The sequence below is a fragment of the Aquarana catesbeiana genome, linkage group LG01 (assembly GCF_042186555.1).
Source record: "Aquarana catesbeiana isolate 2022-GZ linkage group LG01, ASM4218655v1, whole genome shotgun sequence".
Lineage (NCBI taxonomy): Eukaryota > Metazoa > Chordata > Amphibia > Anura > Ranidae > Aquarana > Aquarana catesbeiana.
In genome coordinates this window covers 521,022,350-521,037,728 of record NC_133324.1, presented here as the reverse complement: position 1 = coordinate 521,037,728, position 15,379 = coordinate 521,022,350, and the positions used below count along the sequence as shown (strand labels likewise).

The following is a 15,379-nucleotide window of genomic DNA, read 5'->3' as shown; positions in this document are numbered from 1 at the left end:
CAGTGCCCATCACTGCCACCCATCAGTGCCAGCTATCAGTGCCACCTATTAGTGCCCTTCAGTGCCACCTATCAATGCCCTTCAGTGCCGTCCATCGCTGCCACCCATCAGTGCCCACCAATGCCACCTATCAGTGCCCACCAATGCCACTTCATCAATGCCCACCAGTGCCACCTTATCAGTGCCCATCAGTGCAGCCTATCGGTGCCCATTAGTGTAGCCTCATCAGCGAACATCAATGAAGGAGAAAAATTACCTGTTTGCAAAATGTATTAACAAAATATAAAACGGTTTTGTATTTATTTATTTTTTTGAATCGGTCTTTGTTAATTTTTAACAAAAAATAAAAAACCCAGAGGTGATTAAATACCACCAAAAGAAAGCTCTGTTTGCGGGAAAAAATGCTAAAAATGTAATTTGGGTACAGTGTTGTATGACCGCGCAATTGTCATTCAAAGAGTGACAGCGCTAAAAGCTGAAAATTGGTCTGGGCAGGAGGGGGGTTTAGGTACCCAGTAAGCAAGTGGATAAGGTACATAGGCACATACTGTAGGATAGCACTATTTGCTTCTAGAAGCAGAAAAGAAAAATGCTCAAAAGCTGCTGCTAGGAGCGTTTTTTTTAAGCCAGTGTGCATGGAGCCTGAGACACTTTTCTGAGCATTCAGAATTAGGCCTCATTCACAAAGGGTTACATAGTTACATAGTTAGTCTGGTTGAAAAAAATACACAAGTCCATCTAGTTCAACCAATAAACAGGGTATATCCAAGCTTACACCTGTGCAAGGGCAGTATTTTCCTGCACGGGATGCACGTGCATTTGTGTGCAGGCAGTCCCTTTCATGTCGATTGGGACACAGCAGCTGCACAAACACAGCCTCTGGTCCCAATTTGATATCTCTGCAGGTGTGGGTGTGTTTCCCCATATGCACATTGTCTGCATTCGGGGACATGCACCCACGCATGCACAGATGAGTGATTGGAACCAGCAACTGTGCTTGTGCAGCCACTGCGTCTCAATTGGCATGAGACCATATGAATTAGCATACCAATGCAATCTAAAAATGTATATGGATAGCTAACAACTTCTGATGACCCAAGCCCCAATAACCTTTAGGATCCCTGGAGTCACAAAGAGAATGCAGAATATGCAGAGTTGAGACGGAGGAACTCTGCTTAGGTTGTACCTTGAGGTGGTCAGACTCAGAGCACCCAGGGAGGCTTACAGGTGGTCTAGATAAGAATCTAGATCCTGCAAGCAGTACACCAGGTGGTCTTACACAGCCTGCTGTGCTTACAGTTTGTTAGATAAGGCTTTCAGAGAATCAGCAGTAGCAAACAGGCACCAGGGAAGGGTGCAAACTGGCCACAAGCATCCTGCCACAGCCACAATGTAGACCAGAGATATACAATTAGCGGACCATGCTTGTGGCTGTCAGTCTTGCTAAGCCTCATGGGACCTCTAGTTTTGCAACAGCTGGAGGTCCGCTAATTGCATATCCCTGATGTAGACCATGCTCCTTTGTGTGGCTGCCGAAACTCTTTGGATTTTAGTCTAAAAGGTAGCTAGTGGTTTTTTTTCAAGGACCCCCTCACAGGAGTTTGGGCTTGTCTGCAGGCTACCGCCAGTCCATTCAGTGGGTATTTACAGACATGGAGGTAAATAGGTCCTGAGTAATGAGGAACTGGGAGATGAGAGCTCAGGGGCTTTGAGGCAACAGAGATGCAGCAGAGGCTGCAAGTCTGAAGAAACTGAAAATGCAGGGGTGCTAGGCACAAGAGTCAGCAAAACACTTCTAAAGCTCAGCCAACAAAATGGACTCCATGCTCGATTGGTGACAGCGCATCCTGAATGAGTTTGAAGGGTTAGTCCACCTTTACCAAAAACTGCCTATGCCTGTAAGGGGCACTTGTAAATAAAAACAAACTGTGCAGCTTTGACAAAAGTTAAATAATGGCCTTGCTATAGGTGTAGGCCAGTCATGTACCTCTCCAAGCCTGACTGAAAAAATACCCAGAGATGGCATCATCCCATTCTGACTTGTGGCTAGAATGTTGCTTAGACACAATATCAAACCACTTTGCATGTGCTCTCTCTGCAACAGAGGAAATAATGGCACAGATGTGTGGGGGTCTGGAAGCTCTCTCCAGTGATGGAGGAGAGGTGGGCAGTAATGTCTGGGAGTGTCTTAGCAACAAGAGAGAACGGGATGATGTCATCTCTGGGAGTTTTTTGGTCAAGCTTCGGGAGGTGTGTAAATGGTCTACACTTGTAATAAGTGTCCAATGTTAGTCAGAGTTGCACAGTTTGTTTTTATGTACAGGCACCCCCTCACATGCATTAGCAGTTTTTGGTAAAGTTGAGCTAACTTTTTAAATGTAGCATTCATTCATGTGACATTACCAGGATACACTAGGTAAAACCAAGAAGTGCTTGTGACTGTGGGAAATGGAAGAGGCACTGGAAAGTGGAAGATAAGCGACTGTGACATTGAGCATATGTTTTGTCAAAGGGTGCCAAAATTCAGCATTTATCCTTTCACAATACAAACATGCAGTGGCAATGAAGTAAAAAGTCCTTTCTTCAGACTTGATCTAATTACATTTATTTGTTTTCGGCAGTTATGTTATTAGCAGTCTGGAGTTGCTGGTGGCAGAGGATTACATGATTATTTACTTAAATGGTGCCACACCTCGAAGAAGAATGCCTGGGTTAGGATGGCTGAAGAGATGCTACCAGATGATTGACAGGAGGTGAGTTTAGTTTCTGATTGAATGCAATGCATAAATATTTTGGAGCCATGCTTAGAGGGAACATAGATGATTTGTACATAAAGTTTGTCTTTTTCTATTGTCAAGAGTAAAAAAAAAATGTTAAAGTGGTTCTAAAGGCTAAAGGTTTTTCTTTTACCTTAATGCATTCTCTGTTCAGCAGGGACTGGCTGTTATTTGAACCATCTATGGGCAGGCTGATTGTACCCAAGTTGATCCATTGATTAACTTGGGTGCAACCAGCATGTCAGATTTTTACATGCAATTATTACCAGTGGCTATAGCCTCTAGCAATAATCACTGTGTTCCCCCAGCAGGGGGAGAACATGGTACCAGAACCATGGTAAATATCGAAATAATTTATCAAGACCATGATCCTAAAAATAAAACCTTGAAACAGAAAGAATTTATAATTATGGAAAAAATAATAATAAATAAAATAATTAATACATATGTATATAATTGAAATTAATAGGTATATATCACATAACTGTGTTACTGCTTATACAGTATACATCATGAGTACAGAGCAATTATCAGGATGTCCACCAGAGGGCACATGTAAGCCAAATAATAAACACACTGCCTATAATGGTTATTCTGTAAGGCTGGACTAATTATTCAACGTAATACAAATGCATCTTAAAAAATATAAAAAACATCTCTCTAGTATTAGTATTTTAGGGTTTTCTATGTAAAACATGTCTATTAGTTTTAATTATATACATATATTTCTGGTTTTTTTTCTGGTACTTCATTGGTATATATGCTCTGCAATAAATAGTATAGCTAAAGACAAAACTTTTTCTTTTTTAGTTTAGGAAGGAGTGGAGAGGTATTAAAGCACCTGTATGTGCGACCATTATGGAGGTTCACCCTCTTTCAATGGGGACACTAGTTTTGGTCAACCTTGGTGACAAACACTTCAGAAGGATTTTCTCTCACTTCCTTTTTTGGTATGGGACAGAAAGTGCAGGGAAATCTCTTCAATGGGACACGGATGGTGAAAAAAAAAAATTAACAGGGGTTAAAAGCCTCCCTTACTCTATCCAAAACAAAAACAATGTTTTGCCTTTGATTCTACTGTAGATATTTCTTTGATTCATTGTTTTTTGAATAAACATCAATTCTTTGTTTCAGTGTCTTATTTTTAGAATCTCTTGATTCATTCTTTCCATATATGCTATGATTCCTTATGTGTCTTGTTTCAGCCCAGATGAAGTGGGGTTGTTTGGCCCCAAAAAGTGTTGTCTACCTTATATCTTCCTGTTGTCTCAATTTTATCATCAGTAACGTATGCTGAACTCTTAAAACAGAACTTTACCCATAAGAACATAATAAAAAATAATGCTCTTTAGCAAGGAACATACATTCCACATTAATAATTATGCAACCAAAATTAGTGTGTGCTGTAAATTGCCTCCAGCATTGCTCCTGTTTCCTCTTGCTGGAGGCTGTCATTTTGCTGAAGCCCGGATCCCCTGAGCAGAAGTAAATCATAAAGTGGAACTAAACACATTGATTTAATGGTTTAAAAAAAACTGTTATATTTCTGAAATGCCGGGATTGATAACTGTCACATTTGCTTGTATCCTCAACCAAACTGTCAAACCATCAAATGGCAGGTGTCATAACTGATCACATGTGCAGCACCAGGGCAGTTGCAGAACTAAGAGATGCAGCTTCCTTGGCTGTAAAGGATAGCAGGGTTTATAATTCCGCTTTAAGGTTGTCATCAGATCCGCCTCTACAAATTCAGCAGTGGCTAAAAATTGACAGCAACTGAGCATGTGCCGAGGAGAGTGAGACAGTGTATTACTGGATTTTACACAGTATAGGCACTTAATTTTAATGTTTTACATAGCTATACCTGCAAAATAGGCCAGCCTGAAGTGACCTAGCAGGACTTCATTTTCTGACTAAAGTTTCTCTTTAAGACAACTGGCTGGCACTTTTTCCTGTCTATCTTCATCATCATATAGAAGCTAATGTTTCCATGTCACTGGACCATGTGAACCACAGACACGTAGACCTGCAAGCATGGACAGGGACATTCTATATATATATATATATATTTATCTCTATCTATCTATCTATAGATAGATAGATATATATATAGATATATCTATAGATATATATCTATAGATAGATAGATATAGATATATATATTTAGATATATATATCTATATATATATAAATATATATCTTTTATGGCCCCTATGGGTAACTTTGCTTGTGACTGAGAAGGATTGGGAGGGATATATTGTATGCAATGGCAAAACACTGCCAAACTGTTTTGCAGCTGGTTGCCTGGGGGGCAAGATCTTGCAGCTACTTCAGGACCTTGACAAAAGTCACATAGTGTACATATTCACATTTATTGCTACAGTTTGCATTACTTGAATTAAGTCAGAGTTGGCTCAAAGCAACATGTTATAAATGACATAACAGGTAATATTGTATATGTATTTTGTTACTAAAACTTTTCAATTTTAATTGTTGTTCACTGTGTTACTAAAGTTATTTGTGCATATAGCATGTAGCAAGCTGAGCAAAAAAAAATCTGTTCACGTTTTGATTTGTGGATAACAAGCAGTCAGACTAAAAACTTTTCTTTTTTTCTTACAGGCTGAGAAAAAATCTGAAATCTTTAATTATCGTCCACCCATCCTGGTTTATAAGGACAGTGTTGGCAATTTCCAGACCATTTATAAGGTTAGCAGCTAGCAATACCTTGTAGTGGTACTTTTTTGCTACCCATATACAGTCAGGTCCATAAATATTGGGACATCGACACAATTCTAATCTTTTTGGCTCTATTTGTCAGAGCATCACCAGGGATGAAACCCAGCGTCTGGTGATGTCTATGCATTCCCGACTTCAGGCTGTAATTGACTGCAAAGGATTTGCAACCAAGTATTAAAAAGTGAAAGTTTGATGGATGATTGTTAATCTATCCCATTACTTTTGGTCCTTTAAAAAGTGGGAGGCACATATACAAACAGTTGTAATTTCTACACCGTTCACCTGATTTGGATGTAAATACCCTCAAATTAAAGCTGAAAGTCTGCAGTTAAAGCACATCTTGTTTGTTTCATTTCAAATCCATTGTGTTGGTGTATATAGCCAAAAAGTTTAGAATTGTGTCGATGTCCCAATATTTATGGACCTAACTGTAGATCTTGCTGTACTTCATAACTGCTTAACCCATTTCCAGATCTGTTACACAAAGTGATAAAACTAATATTTTTAACTTTATAGGATATGTGTGATTCCTATACAATAAAACAAAATAGCCATGAACATTTCCATTAAGTCAATTGCTTCATTGTACAGTATGTATTTAATTTGAAATTGTTTTACTTGCATTCAAATATTTTCTATTAAATGTGGTTTCTTGGGCTATGGCTACACAGGTGATTTAAATACTTTCCTACAGAGAGATTTAAAGTATACCTGTGAAGTAGTGCTGTTGTGCAACTCAAAAAAAAAAAATAAATAAAACCTTCATATACAGAATTATACACCCACAGTTGATCCAAGGCAAAAAAAAAAAACAAACATATAATGTGCTCTAGCAGAGGAAATTTTTTTTTTTCCTGCATCCCCCAGGAGGCAATCAAACAATGTTTTTACCTATGAATGATAATATCCAGTTATAATCTTTGCACTTAGGAATACATCCAGCTCTTTTTTAAAGCAAAAACTAGCTCTCGAGGAAGTCTATTCTACATTTTTACACCTCTTATTGTGAAGAAACCTTTCTGTATGTGGAGGTTAAATTTATTTTTTATTTTTGTAATTTTGTGAGCTGCTATGTGCTTGCTAAATAAATAAATGTGTATCTCTCACATCTACCACATTGTCATTCACGTGCGTTATCAATACCTATGTCCAATTAATGCTGCACTACACAATATTGTGTCAACATATCATCTTGATAAATAAAAAATCCCAAAACAATAACACAATATAATATACAAAATAGTCCATATAAAAATCCCATTAATCAATATTTGCTTATGTTGTAAAGCGAATCACTTCTCAATGTCACGCTTCCGTACACATCGATCCGACACCAGGTTTTGTCTCCTGTCCGAGTTGCTCAGGTTCCTGCCTATCTGCCCTGAGCCTAGGTATTATTAAAGTGGAGTTCCACCCAAAAATGGAACTTCCACTTTTTGGATTCCTCCCCCCCTCCGGTGTCCGGTGTCACATTTGGCACTTTTTAGGGGGGAGGAGGGAGCAGATACCTGTCTAATACAGGTATTTGCTCCCACTTCCTGGCATAACTCACCGCGGTGATTGTGGTGACCTACGCCACTTCCGCCGTCTACCCTGTTCTCCCCCCCCCGCTGTATTCTGTGAGACACAGAATACAGCAGGGACCTGAGAGGACTCGCAGCGCGACTCGCGCATGCGCAGTAGGGAATCAGTGCGGCTTCACTTCCTTATTCCCTTACCGAGGATGGCGGCAGCAGCAGCCGAGAGCCGAAGGATGGATCAGCTTCAGCTGCTGACACCGCGGGCTCCCTGGACAGGTAAGTGTCCATATATTAAAAGTCAGCAGCTGCAGTATTTGTAGCTGCTGGCTTTTAATATTTTTTTTCTCAGCAAACCTCCGCTTTGCACCTTTGTGTTAGTGTTCGAGCAACGTGTCGTCACATGGAAGCTAGACCCCTCTGTTCCTGTGGTGGTCGCTGCCGTCTGAATCCCATACTCTGTGTGTTGTTTGATCCTGTCTTTGTTCTCAGTGTTTTCCCTCTGGCAGTGCAGTTATATTCCCTTTTGTTTCTATCTGTGGATCCCTTCATTTCCTATTGCTGTGTGTGTCTTTCTCAGCTTTGTTTCTTGTTGTTGTTTGCCTGCAGTCCTTTCTAGCTTGCTGAGTCTCTCTCTGCACTATTGCTCAGCATGCCCCTCTCTCCTGTGCTTTATGCTTGCTCTATGCATCCTCTCCACTGGTGTCCCTTCCAAGCTAGCTGCAGTAGGTTTCCCTGGTTCCTAGTCTCCTGTACCCGCTGTCCTTCCAGCATGCTATTTGGTTGCACTGTGCCCGCACGGGTGTGCTAGAGAGCCGTAACCTGGGGGCTGCCTCACAGCGCAACATCTACACCTCCATTGACTCTGGTGAAGACCGGGTGGCTCCTTAGATCCTGCGACTCTGGTACACATCAGTTTGTGTGCAGTCACACTGCTCCTGCATCTGTGAGAACCAGTACCCGGGTACACTTGTTTAGCTGTTCCATTGGCCCGCTAGATCTTATGTTTACAGTCCCAGGTGGTCTTACCCTCTGACCATGACAGTTTGCACGAACCATGACAGACAAATCCACATCACCTGCAGATTTCAACGAGTGACTTCTTCAAAGGCTCAGTGCTCAAGAATCTAGTCAAGTTCAAGTTATTCATCACCTCCAGACTCTAACCACTTGTTTGGATCAACTTCAAGCTTTGCTTCTGGTGCCTTCAGACTTGCCTCAGGCAGCCCCCGTACCGCAAACCGTTCCGCTTCATCTTCTGGCCCAGCTGCAATTCTCTGTAGATCCTAAGGCCTGCCATGGGTTTGTTAACCAATGTAACATTCACTTTGAGATACAGCCGCAGAATTTTCTTTCTGGTTGGGCCAAGATCGTGATTTCTCTGCTTTCTAGAGAGGCTTTGGTATAGGCCTCTCCGCTGTGGCAAAAGGTTGATACAGTAACCAATGATATCACAGCATTTCTCGCTCTCTTTAAAATGATTTTTGATTAGCCAGGATGTGTGTCCTCCACTGCAGGTGCACTTCTTCGCCTTTGTCAAGACAACCTTACTGTTGGACAGTAGGCTATTCAGTTCCGCACCATAGCAACTTTCCTGGAACAATGAAGCACTTACGGCGGCCTTCTGGCAAGATTTGGCAGAACGTATCAAAGACGAGTTGGCGGGTCGTGAAATGCCTACCATCCTGGAAAATGTTATTTCTTTGGCTGTCAAGATCGACACCCGCTCCAGGAGCGCTCCCGGGAAAGAGCTTGGCAGTGCAAATTCTCGGCTCCTCGTCCAACTTTCCAACACCCCTTAGTATCTCCCAATGACTCCTCTCCCTCCTCTCAAGAAGAGCCTATGCCATTCATGCCTTTCCATTGAGAAAAGAAACCAGGGACTGTGCATCTACTGCGGACAAAAAGGAAATTTTCTTGAAACAGTGCCCACAGTGGCCGGGAAACTTCCAAACTTTCATGCCAGTAAATTCTAGGATGAAGCTGTTATGTTGGGCTCATGACTCTAAGCTTTCTGGTCGTCTCTACTGGTGGCCGAACCTCTGCAAGGCTGTCAAGGACTTTGTGAAAGCCTGCCCAGGCTGTACCCGCACCAAGTCTCCAGACCAGGCTTCAGCTGAACCTCTTCTCCCATTGCCTACCCCCGAATGAATTTTATAACTGACCTTCCCTCGTCCGAGAGCTGTACTGTAGTGTGGGTTGTGGTAGACCAATTTTCTGAAATGGAACAATTTGTACCTCTTTCTTTACTACCATCTGCAGCAGAATTGGTGCCAGTCTTTATTTGTGAGATTTTTAGACTCCACGGGATGCCTTTAGGTGTATAGTTTCTGACCGTGGGGTTCACTTTACTTCCAGATTCTGGAGGGCTCCAGAAATTCTTAGAAGTATCACTACAGTTTTCTTCTGCCTACCATCCACAGTCCAATGGGCAGTCAGAAAGAATCAACCAGTCCTTGGAGCAGTTCTTCTGGGCCTTTGTCTCAGCCCACCAAGATTATTGGGTTGCCCTTCTGCCTTAGGTAGAATTCGCTCACAATAGTCATCTTAATGCCAGCACCCAGGAATCTTCATTTTTCATAGTTTTCAGTAAACACCCACGCCTTCCTCTGCCGATAGCCTGTACTCTTGAGATCCCTGCTTTGGATGCTATGCAGAAGAGTATAAATCAGATTTGCTGATCGATACCACCAAAGCATCCCTCTATTTCAGCCTGGGGACAGGGTTTGGTTGGCTACGAAGAATATTTTCCTAAAAAAGTTCCGTCCATGAATTTTGCCCCTCGTTATATTAGATCTTATGTCATCTCTGATAGAATCAATCCGGTTTGCTATAAAATCTGTTTAACCTCTCATCTTAAAATTCCCAATTCCTTTCATGTATCACTACTCAAACCGTTGGTTTTGAATACGTTTTCTCGTTCCTCTATGCTAGCAACTCCTTCTACCAATCCTTCTCAAGAATATGAAGTTAATCAACTCTTAGGTTCTAAAGTCTCCCGTGGTAAACTCCAGTATCTGATTGATTGGAGGGCTTTGGTCCTGAGGAAAGGTCCTGGGTTCCCGCTTCTGATGTTTCTGCTCCTTGCCTGGTGGTACCCAGCCCCTGTGGAGAATTTATTCATTAGCCACCAACTTCTTTAAAGGGATAATCTAGTACATCATATTGGTGGCTGTGCATCACTGTGGTTTGGCAGTAAAGCACTAAGTAAGGTGATTTTCTCTTCATGCATATATAGCTGAATGGAGGCATAACCAGGAGTAACAACATGGTATGAAGCTGACCAGTTACATCAGAAGAATCCTAGGAACCTGAAAGATCTATTTGAGTCCCCAGGGGTGGGACACAAGCGTGTTGTGACCTCACTTAACTGTAAGGTCATAAGCCCAAGGTGAGAGTCCATCTGGTGGCACATATTGCACGTAGTTTTCTGCACAAAGTGGTGGATAAACAGTACAAGCTGAACACTGGAGATTGATTGATTTTGAGAAGTGATTCACTTTACAACACAAGCAAATATTGATTGATATGGACTGTTTTGTATATTATATTTTGTTATTGTTTTTTTACATTTATTTTCAGTGCACAGATTCCACGGGCTGTTTGATAATTATATATTGGCTTCCTGGGTCAAAAGCATGGTCCTGCTATCTTTTGTTTCCTAAACCGCATTTTTAGCCAGTGAGACTGTCTATCACAGCAATGAATCAATTGTGAGCTTAGGAATTAGTATATCTAGGCCACTCTATGCTCAGGAAGCTGTATCTATGTTTGTATACCAAAATACTCCTGTGTTCGGTGCACCAGGAACATTAGGCTGGTAAATGGACCTGACGTAAACATACCTCCCAACTTTTGAACTTCAGAATGAGGGACACTTAAGGTAAGGGGTGCAGCGCACCATGGCAATATGTGGATGTAGCCAAAGTCATACCAGTGGGAGGGGCTTAAGGAGCATGGTTACCCAAAACAAAGCTTCCTTGTACCTATAAAATATGCAGAGTGCAGGGTTCAAGAGTACACTACAAACAAAGTGCAGAGTTGAGGGCTGCGCTACATACAGAGTGTAGGGTTGAAGAGTGTGCTACATACAGAGTGCAAGATTAAGGAGTGCGCTACATACAGAGTGCAGGGTTGAGAAGTGCTCTACATACAGAGTGCAGGGTTGAGAAGTGCTCTACATACAGAGTGCAGGGTTGAGGAGTGAGCTACATACAGAGTGTAGAGTTCAGGAGTGTGCTACATACAGAGTGCAGGGTTGAAGAGAATGCTATGAACAGAGTGCAGGGTTGAAGAGTGCACTATATACAGAGTGCAGGGTTAAAGAGTGTGCTACATAAAGAGTGCAGGGTTGGGGGGTGTGCTGTATACAGAGTGCAGGGCTACATACAAATGCACAGTTAAGGGGTGTACTGTGCACTCTCAAGTTCTCCCCCAAGTACAAAGTTCTCCCCTCTCATTCCAGTACAGAGCTCTCTTCCTGCCACAAATCCTCTCCCAAGAAAGCATCAGGGTTGGGCTGCTGCAAAGGAGCAACTACAACTTACAGCATCTGTGCAGGCTGCCAACGCAGTTACTGGAGGAGCTTCTGCCGTGCAGCTAAGAGCGGCCCCGCCCCCTCCCTCCTCTGCTCCCAACCGCCTCTCTGCTCTCCTAGATGGGTGGGGGGTTCTGTGCGGTCGATGGCAAAGTAGTGCTGTCAGGGACGGTTGGGAGGTATGCATAAAGACAGCTAAAGGTTGCTTCCTGCAATAGTTTAGATATAATTAGCACTTCAGGTTTTCTTTAACACTTGTTGGCAATCACCTTGTCTGTATCACTTTGGAATAAATGTGCTGCAGATAATATGATAACAAGTGGTTAAATCTACTTTAAGAGATTATAATTGCAAGTTAGCACTAACATGAAGATTCAGGTACAAGCCTTTTAAAGCTGAACTCCAAGTGGATATAAACCCGATTCATGAAATTTGAGCTGGACACATACAGTATCTCACAAAGTGAGTACACCCCTCACATTTTTGTAAATATTTTATTATATCTTTACATGTGACAACACTGAAGAAATTACACTTTGCTACAATGTAAAGTAGTGAGTGTACAGCTTGTATAACAGTGTAAATTTACTGTCCCCTCAAAATAACTCAACACACAGCCATTAATGTCTAAACCGCTGGCAACAAACGTGAGTACACCCCTAAGTGAAAATGTCCAAATTGGGCCCAATTAGCCATGAGTGCTGCCAGCATTGCCGCAGAGGTTGAAGGGGTGGGGGGCAGCTTGTCAGTGCTCAGACCATACGCCACACACTGCATCAAATTGGTCTGCATGGCTGTTGTCCCAGAAGGAAGCCTCTTCTAAAGATGATGGACAAGAAAGCCACCATGATGCTGAAGACAAGCAGACTAAGGACATGGATTACTGTAACCATGTCCTGTGGTCTGATGAGACCAAGATAAACTTATTTGGTTCAGATGGTGTCAAGCGTGTGTGGCAGCAACCAGGTGAGGAGTACAAAGACAAGTGTGTCTTGCCTACAGTCAAGCATGGTGGTGGGAGTGTCATAGTCTGGGGCTGCATGAGTGCTGCTGGCACTGGGGAGCTACAGTTCATTGAGGGAACCATGAATGCCAACATGTACTGTGACATACTGAAGCAGAGCATGATCCCCTCGCTTCGATAACTGGGCTGCAGGGCAGTATTCCAACATAATGACCCCACACACCCCACACACCTCCAAGAAGACCACTGCTTTGCTAAAGAAGCTGAGGGTAAAGGTGATGGACTGGCCAAGCATGTCTCCAGACCTAAACCCTATTGAGCATCTGTGGGGCATCCTCAAACGGAAGGTGGGGGAGCACAAGGTCTCTAATATCGACCAGCTCCGTGATGTCGTCATGGAGGAGTGGAAGAGGACTCCAGTGGCAACCTGTGAAGCTCTGGTGAACTCCATGCCCAAAAGGATTAAGGCAGTGCTGGAAAATAATGGTGGCCAAATATTGACACTTTGGGCCCAATTTTGACATTTTCACTTAGGGGTGTACTCACTTTTGTTGCCAGCAGTTTAGACATTAATGGCTGTGTGTTGAGTTTTATTAAGGGGACAGCAAATTTACATTGTTATACAAGCTGTACTCTTGCTACTTTTACATTGCAGCAAAGTGTAATTTCTTCAGTCTTGTCACATGAAAAGATATAATAAAATATTTATATTTATATATATAAAGTATTCGGCCCCCTTGAACTTTTCAACCTTTTGCCACATTTCAGGCTTCAAACATAAAGATATAAAATTTTAATTTTTTTGAAGAATCACCAACAAGTGGGACACAATTGTGAAGTGGAACGAAATCTATTGGATATTTTAAACTTTTTTAGCAATTAAAAAACTGAAAAGTGGTGCGTGCAAAATTATTTGGCCCCTTTACTTTCAGTGCAGCAAACTCACTTCAGAAGTTCAGCGAGGATCTCTGAATGATCCAATGTTGTCCTAAATGACTGATGGTGATAAATAGAATCCACCTGTGTGTAATCAAGTCTCTGTATAAATGCACCTGCTCTGTGATAGTCTCAGGGTTCTGTTGAAAGCGCAGAGAGCATCATGAAGACCAAGGAACACACCAGGCAGGTCCGTAATACTGTTGTGGAGAAGTTTAAAGCCGGATTTGGATACAAAAAGATTTCCCAAGCTTTAAACATCCCAAGAAGCACAGTGCAAGCGATCATTTTGAAATGGAAGGAGTATCAGACCACTGCAAATCTACCAAGACCTGGCTGTCCCTCTAAACTTTCAGCTCAGACAAGGAGAAGACTGATCAGAGATGCAGCCAAGAGGCCCATGATCACTCTGGATGAACTGCAGAGAACTACAGCTGAGGTGGGAGAGTCTGTCCATAGGACAACAATCAGTTGTACACTGCACAAATCTGGCCTTTATGGAAGAGTGGCAAGAAGAAAGCCATTTCTCAAAGATATCCATAAAAAGTCTTGTCTAAAGTTTGCCACAAGCCACCTGGGAGACACACCAAACATGTGGAAGAAGGTGCTCTTGTCCGATGAAACCAAAATTGAACTTTTTGGCCACAATGCAAAACGATATGTTTGGCGTAAAAGCAACACAGCTCATCACACTCAACACACCATCCCCACTGTCAAACATGGTGGTGGCAGCATCATGGTTTGGGCCTGCTTTTCTTCAGCAGGGACAGGGAATATGGTTAAAATTGAGGGGAAGATGGATGCAGCCAAATACAGGACCATTCTGGATGAAAACCTGTTGGAGTGCAAAAGACCTGAAACTGGGATGGAGATTTATCTTCCAACAAGACAATGAACCCAAACATACAGCAAAATCTACAAAGGAATGGTTCACAAATAAACGTATCCAGGTGTTAGAATGGCCAAGTCAAAGTCCAGACCTGAATCCAATCGAGAATCTGTGGAAAGAGCTGAAAACTGCTGTTCACAAACGCTCTCCATCCAACCTCACTGAGCTCGAGCTGTTTTGCAAGGAAGAATGGGCAAGAATTTCAGTCTCTCGATGTGCAAAACTGATAGAGACATACCCCAAGCGACTTGCAGCTGTAATCGCAGCAAAAGGTGGCTCTACAAAGTATTAACGCAAGGGGGCCGAATAATTTTGCACGCCCCACTTTTCATTTTTTTATTAGTTAAAAAAGTTTCAAAAATCCAAAAGATTTCGTTCCACTTCACAATTGTGTCCCACTTGTTTGCGATTCTTTACAAAAAATCAAAATTTTATAACTTTATGTTTGAAGCCTGAAATGTGGCAAAAGGTTGAAAAGTTCAAGGGGGCCGAATACTTTCGCAAGCCACTGTATATACTGTATGTGTGTATATGTGTAATTAATATATATATATATATATATATATATATATCGGTATATATTGTGACAGTACGGTTCCCTGTCCTAGTGGTTGTGGCCCAGGATTTTCAAATAGGTAGGTTGAGAGGCTCCAGGAGGATTGCTTAATTTAGAGGAAATTGTTTTATCAGTTTCCTCTGTGGTTGGTAAAATCCAGTTGGGGACCTGGAGTCTGGAGATTTCATAGCGATCTGGGTGGGATGGAATCTCCAATCCTGGAACCGGGTTTTGGGAACAGCCAGAAGTCTTGCTTGTTGATTGCGCAGGTGGGTCCTGGGCTAATAGCAGAGTCAGGACCAGGGTTCTGGGCTCCGCCCTCTCAAGGAGTCCAGGCGTGCAAGGGAGAAGTGTGCCTGTTGACACAGTACAGTCTGTCAGAGCAGACAGAGGGCCCAAGCATGTGGGCCGTACCAGCAAGGGAGCGGGAAAAGAGAGTGCCAGCAGAGGCACAGTGTGTGTAC

The 15,379-nt window shown here is 42.4% G+C and overlaps 1 protein-coding gene across 4 annotated transcripts in view; it reads left to right on the top strand.

Annotated features, from left to right (window-relative positions):
• ATCAY (ATCAY kinesin light chain interacting caytaxin) overlaps positions 1-15,379 on the top strand; it is a 118,932-nt gene that overhangs the window by 21,958 nt on the left and 81,595 nt on the right. For all 4 annotated transcript variants that reach the window (XM_073594204.1, XM_073594187.1, XM_073594178.1 and 1 more), the window contains 2 exons: positions 2,622-2,753; positions 5,400-5,486. In XM_073594204.1, the coding sequence (XP_073450305.1) occupies positions 2,622-2,753; positions 5,400-5,486 (219 nt within the window). The remainder of the gene's footprint in view (positions 1-2,621; positions 2,754-5,399; positions 5,487-15,379) is intronic.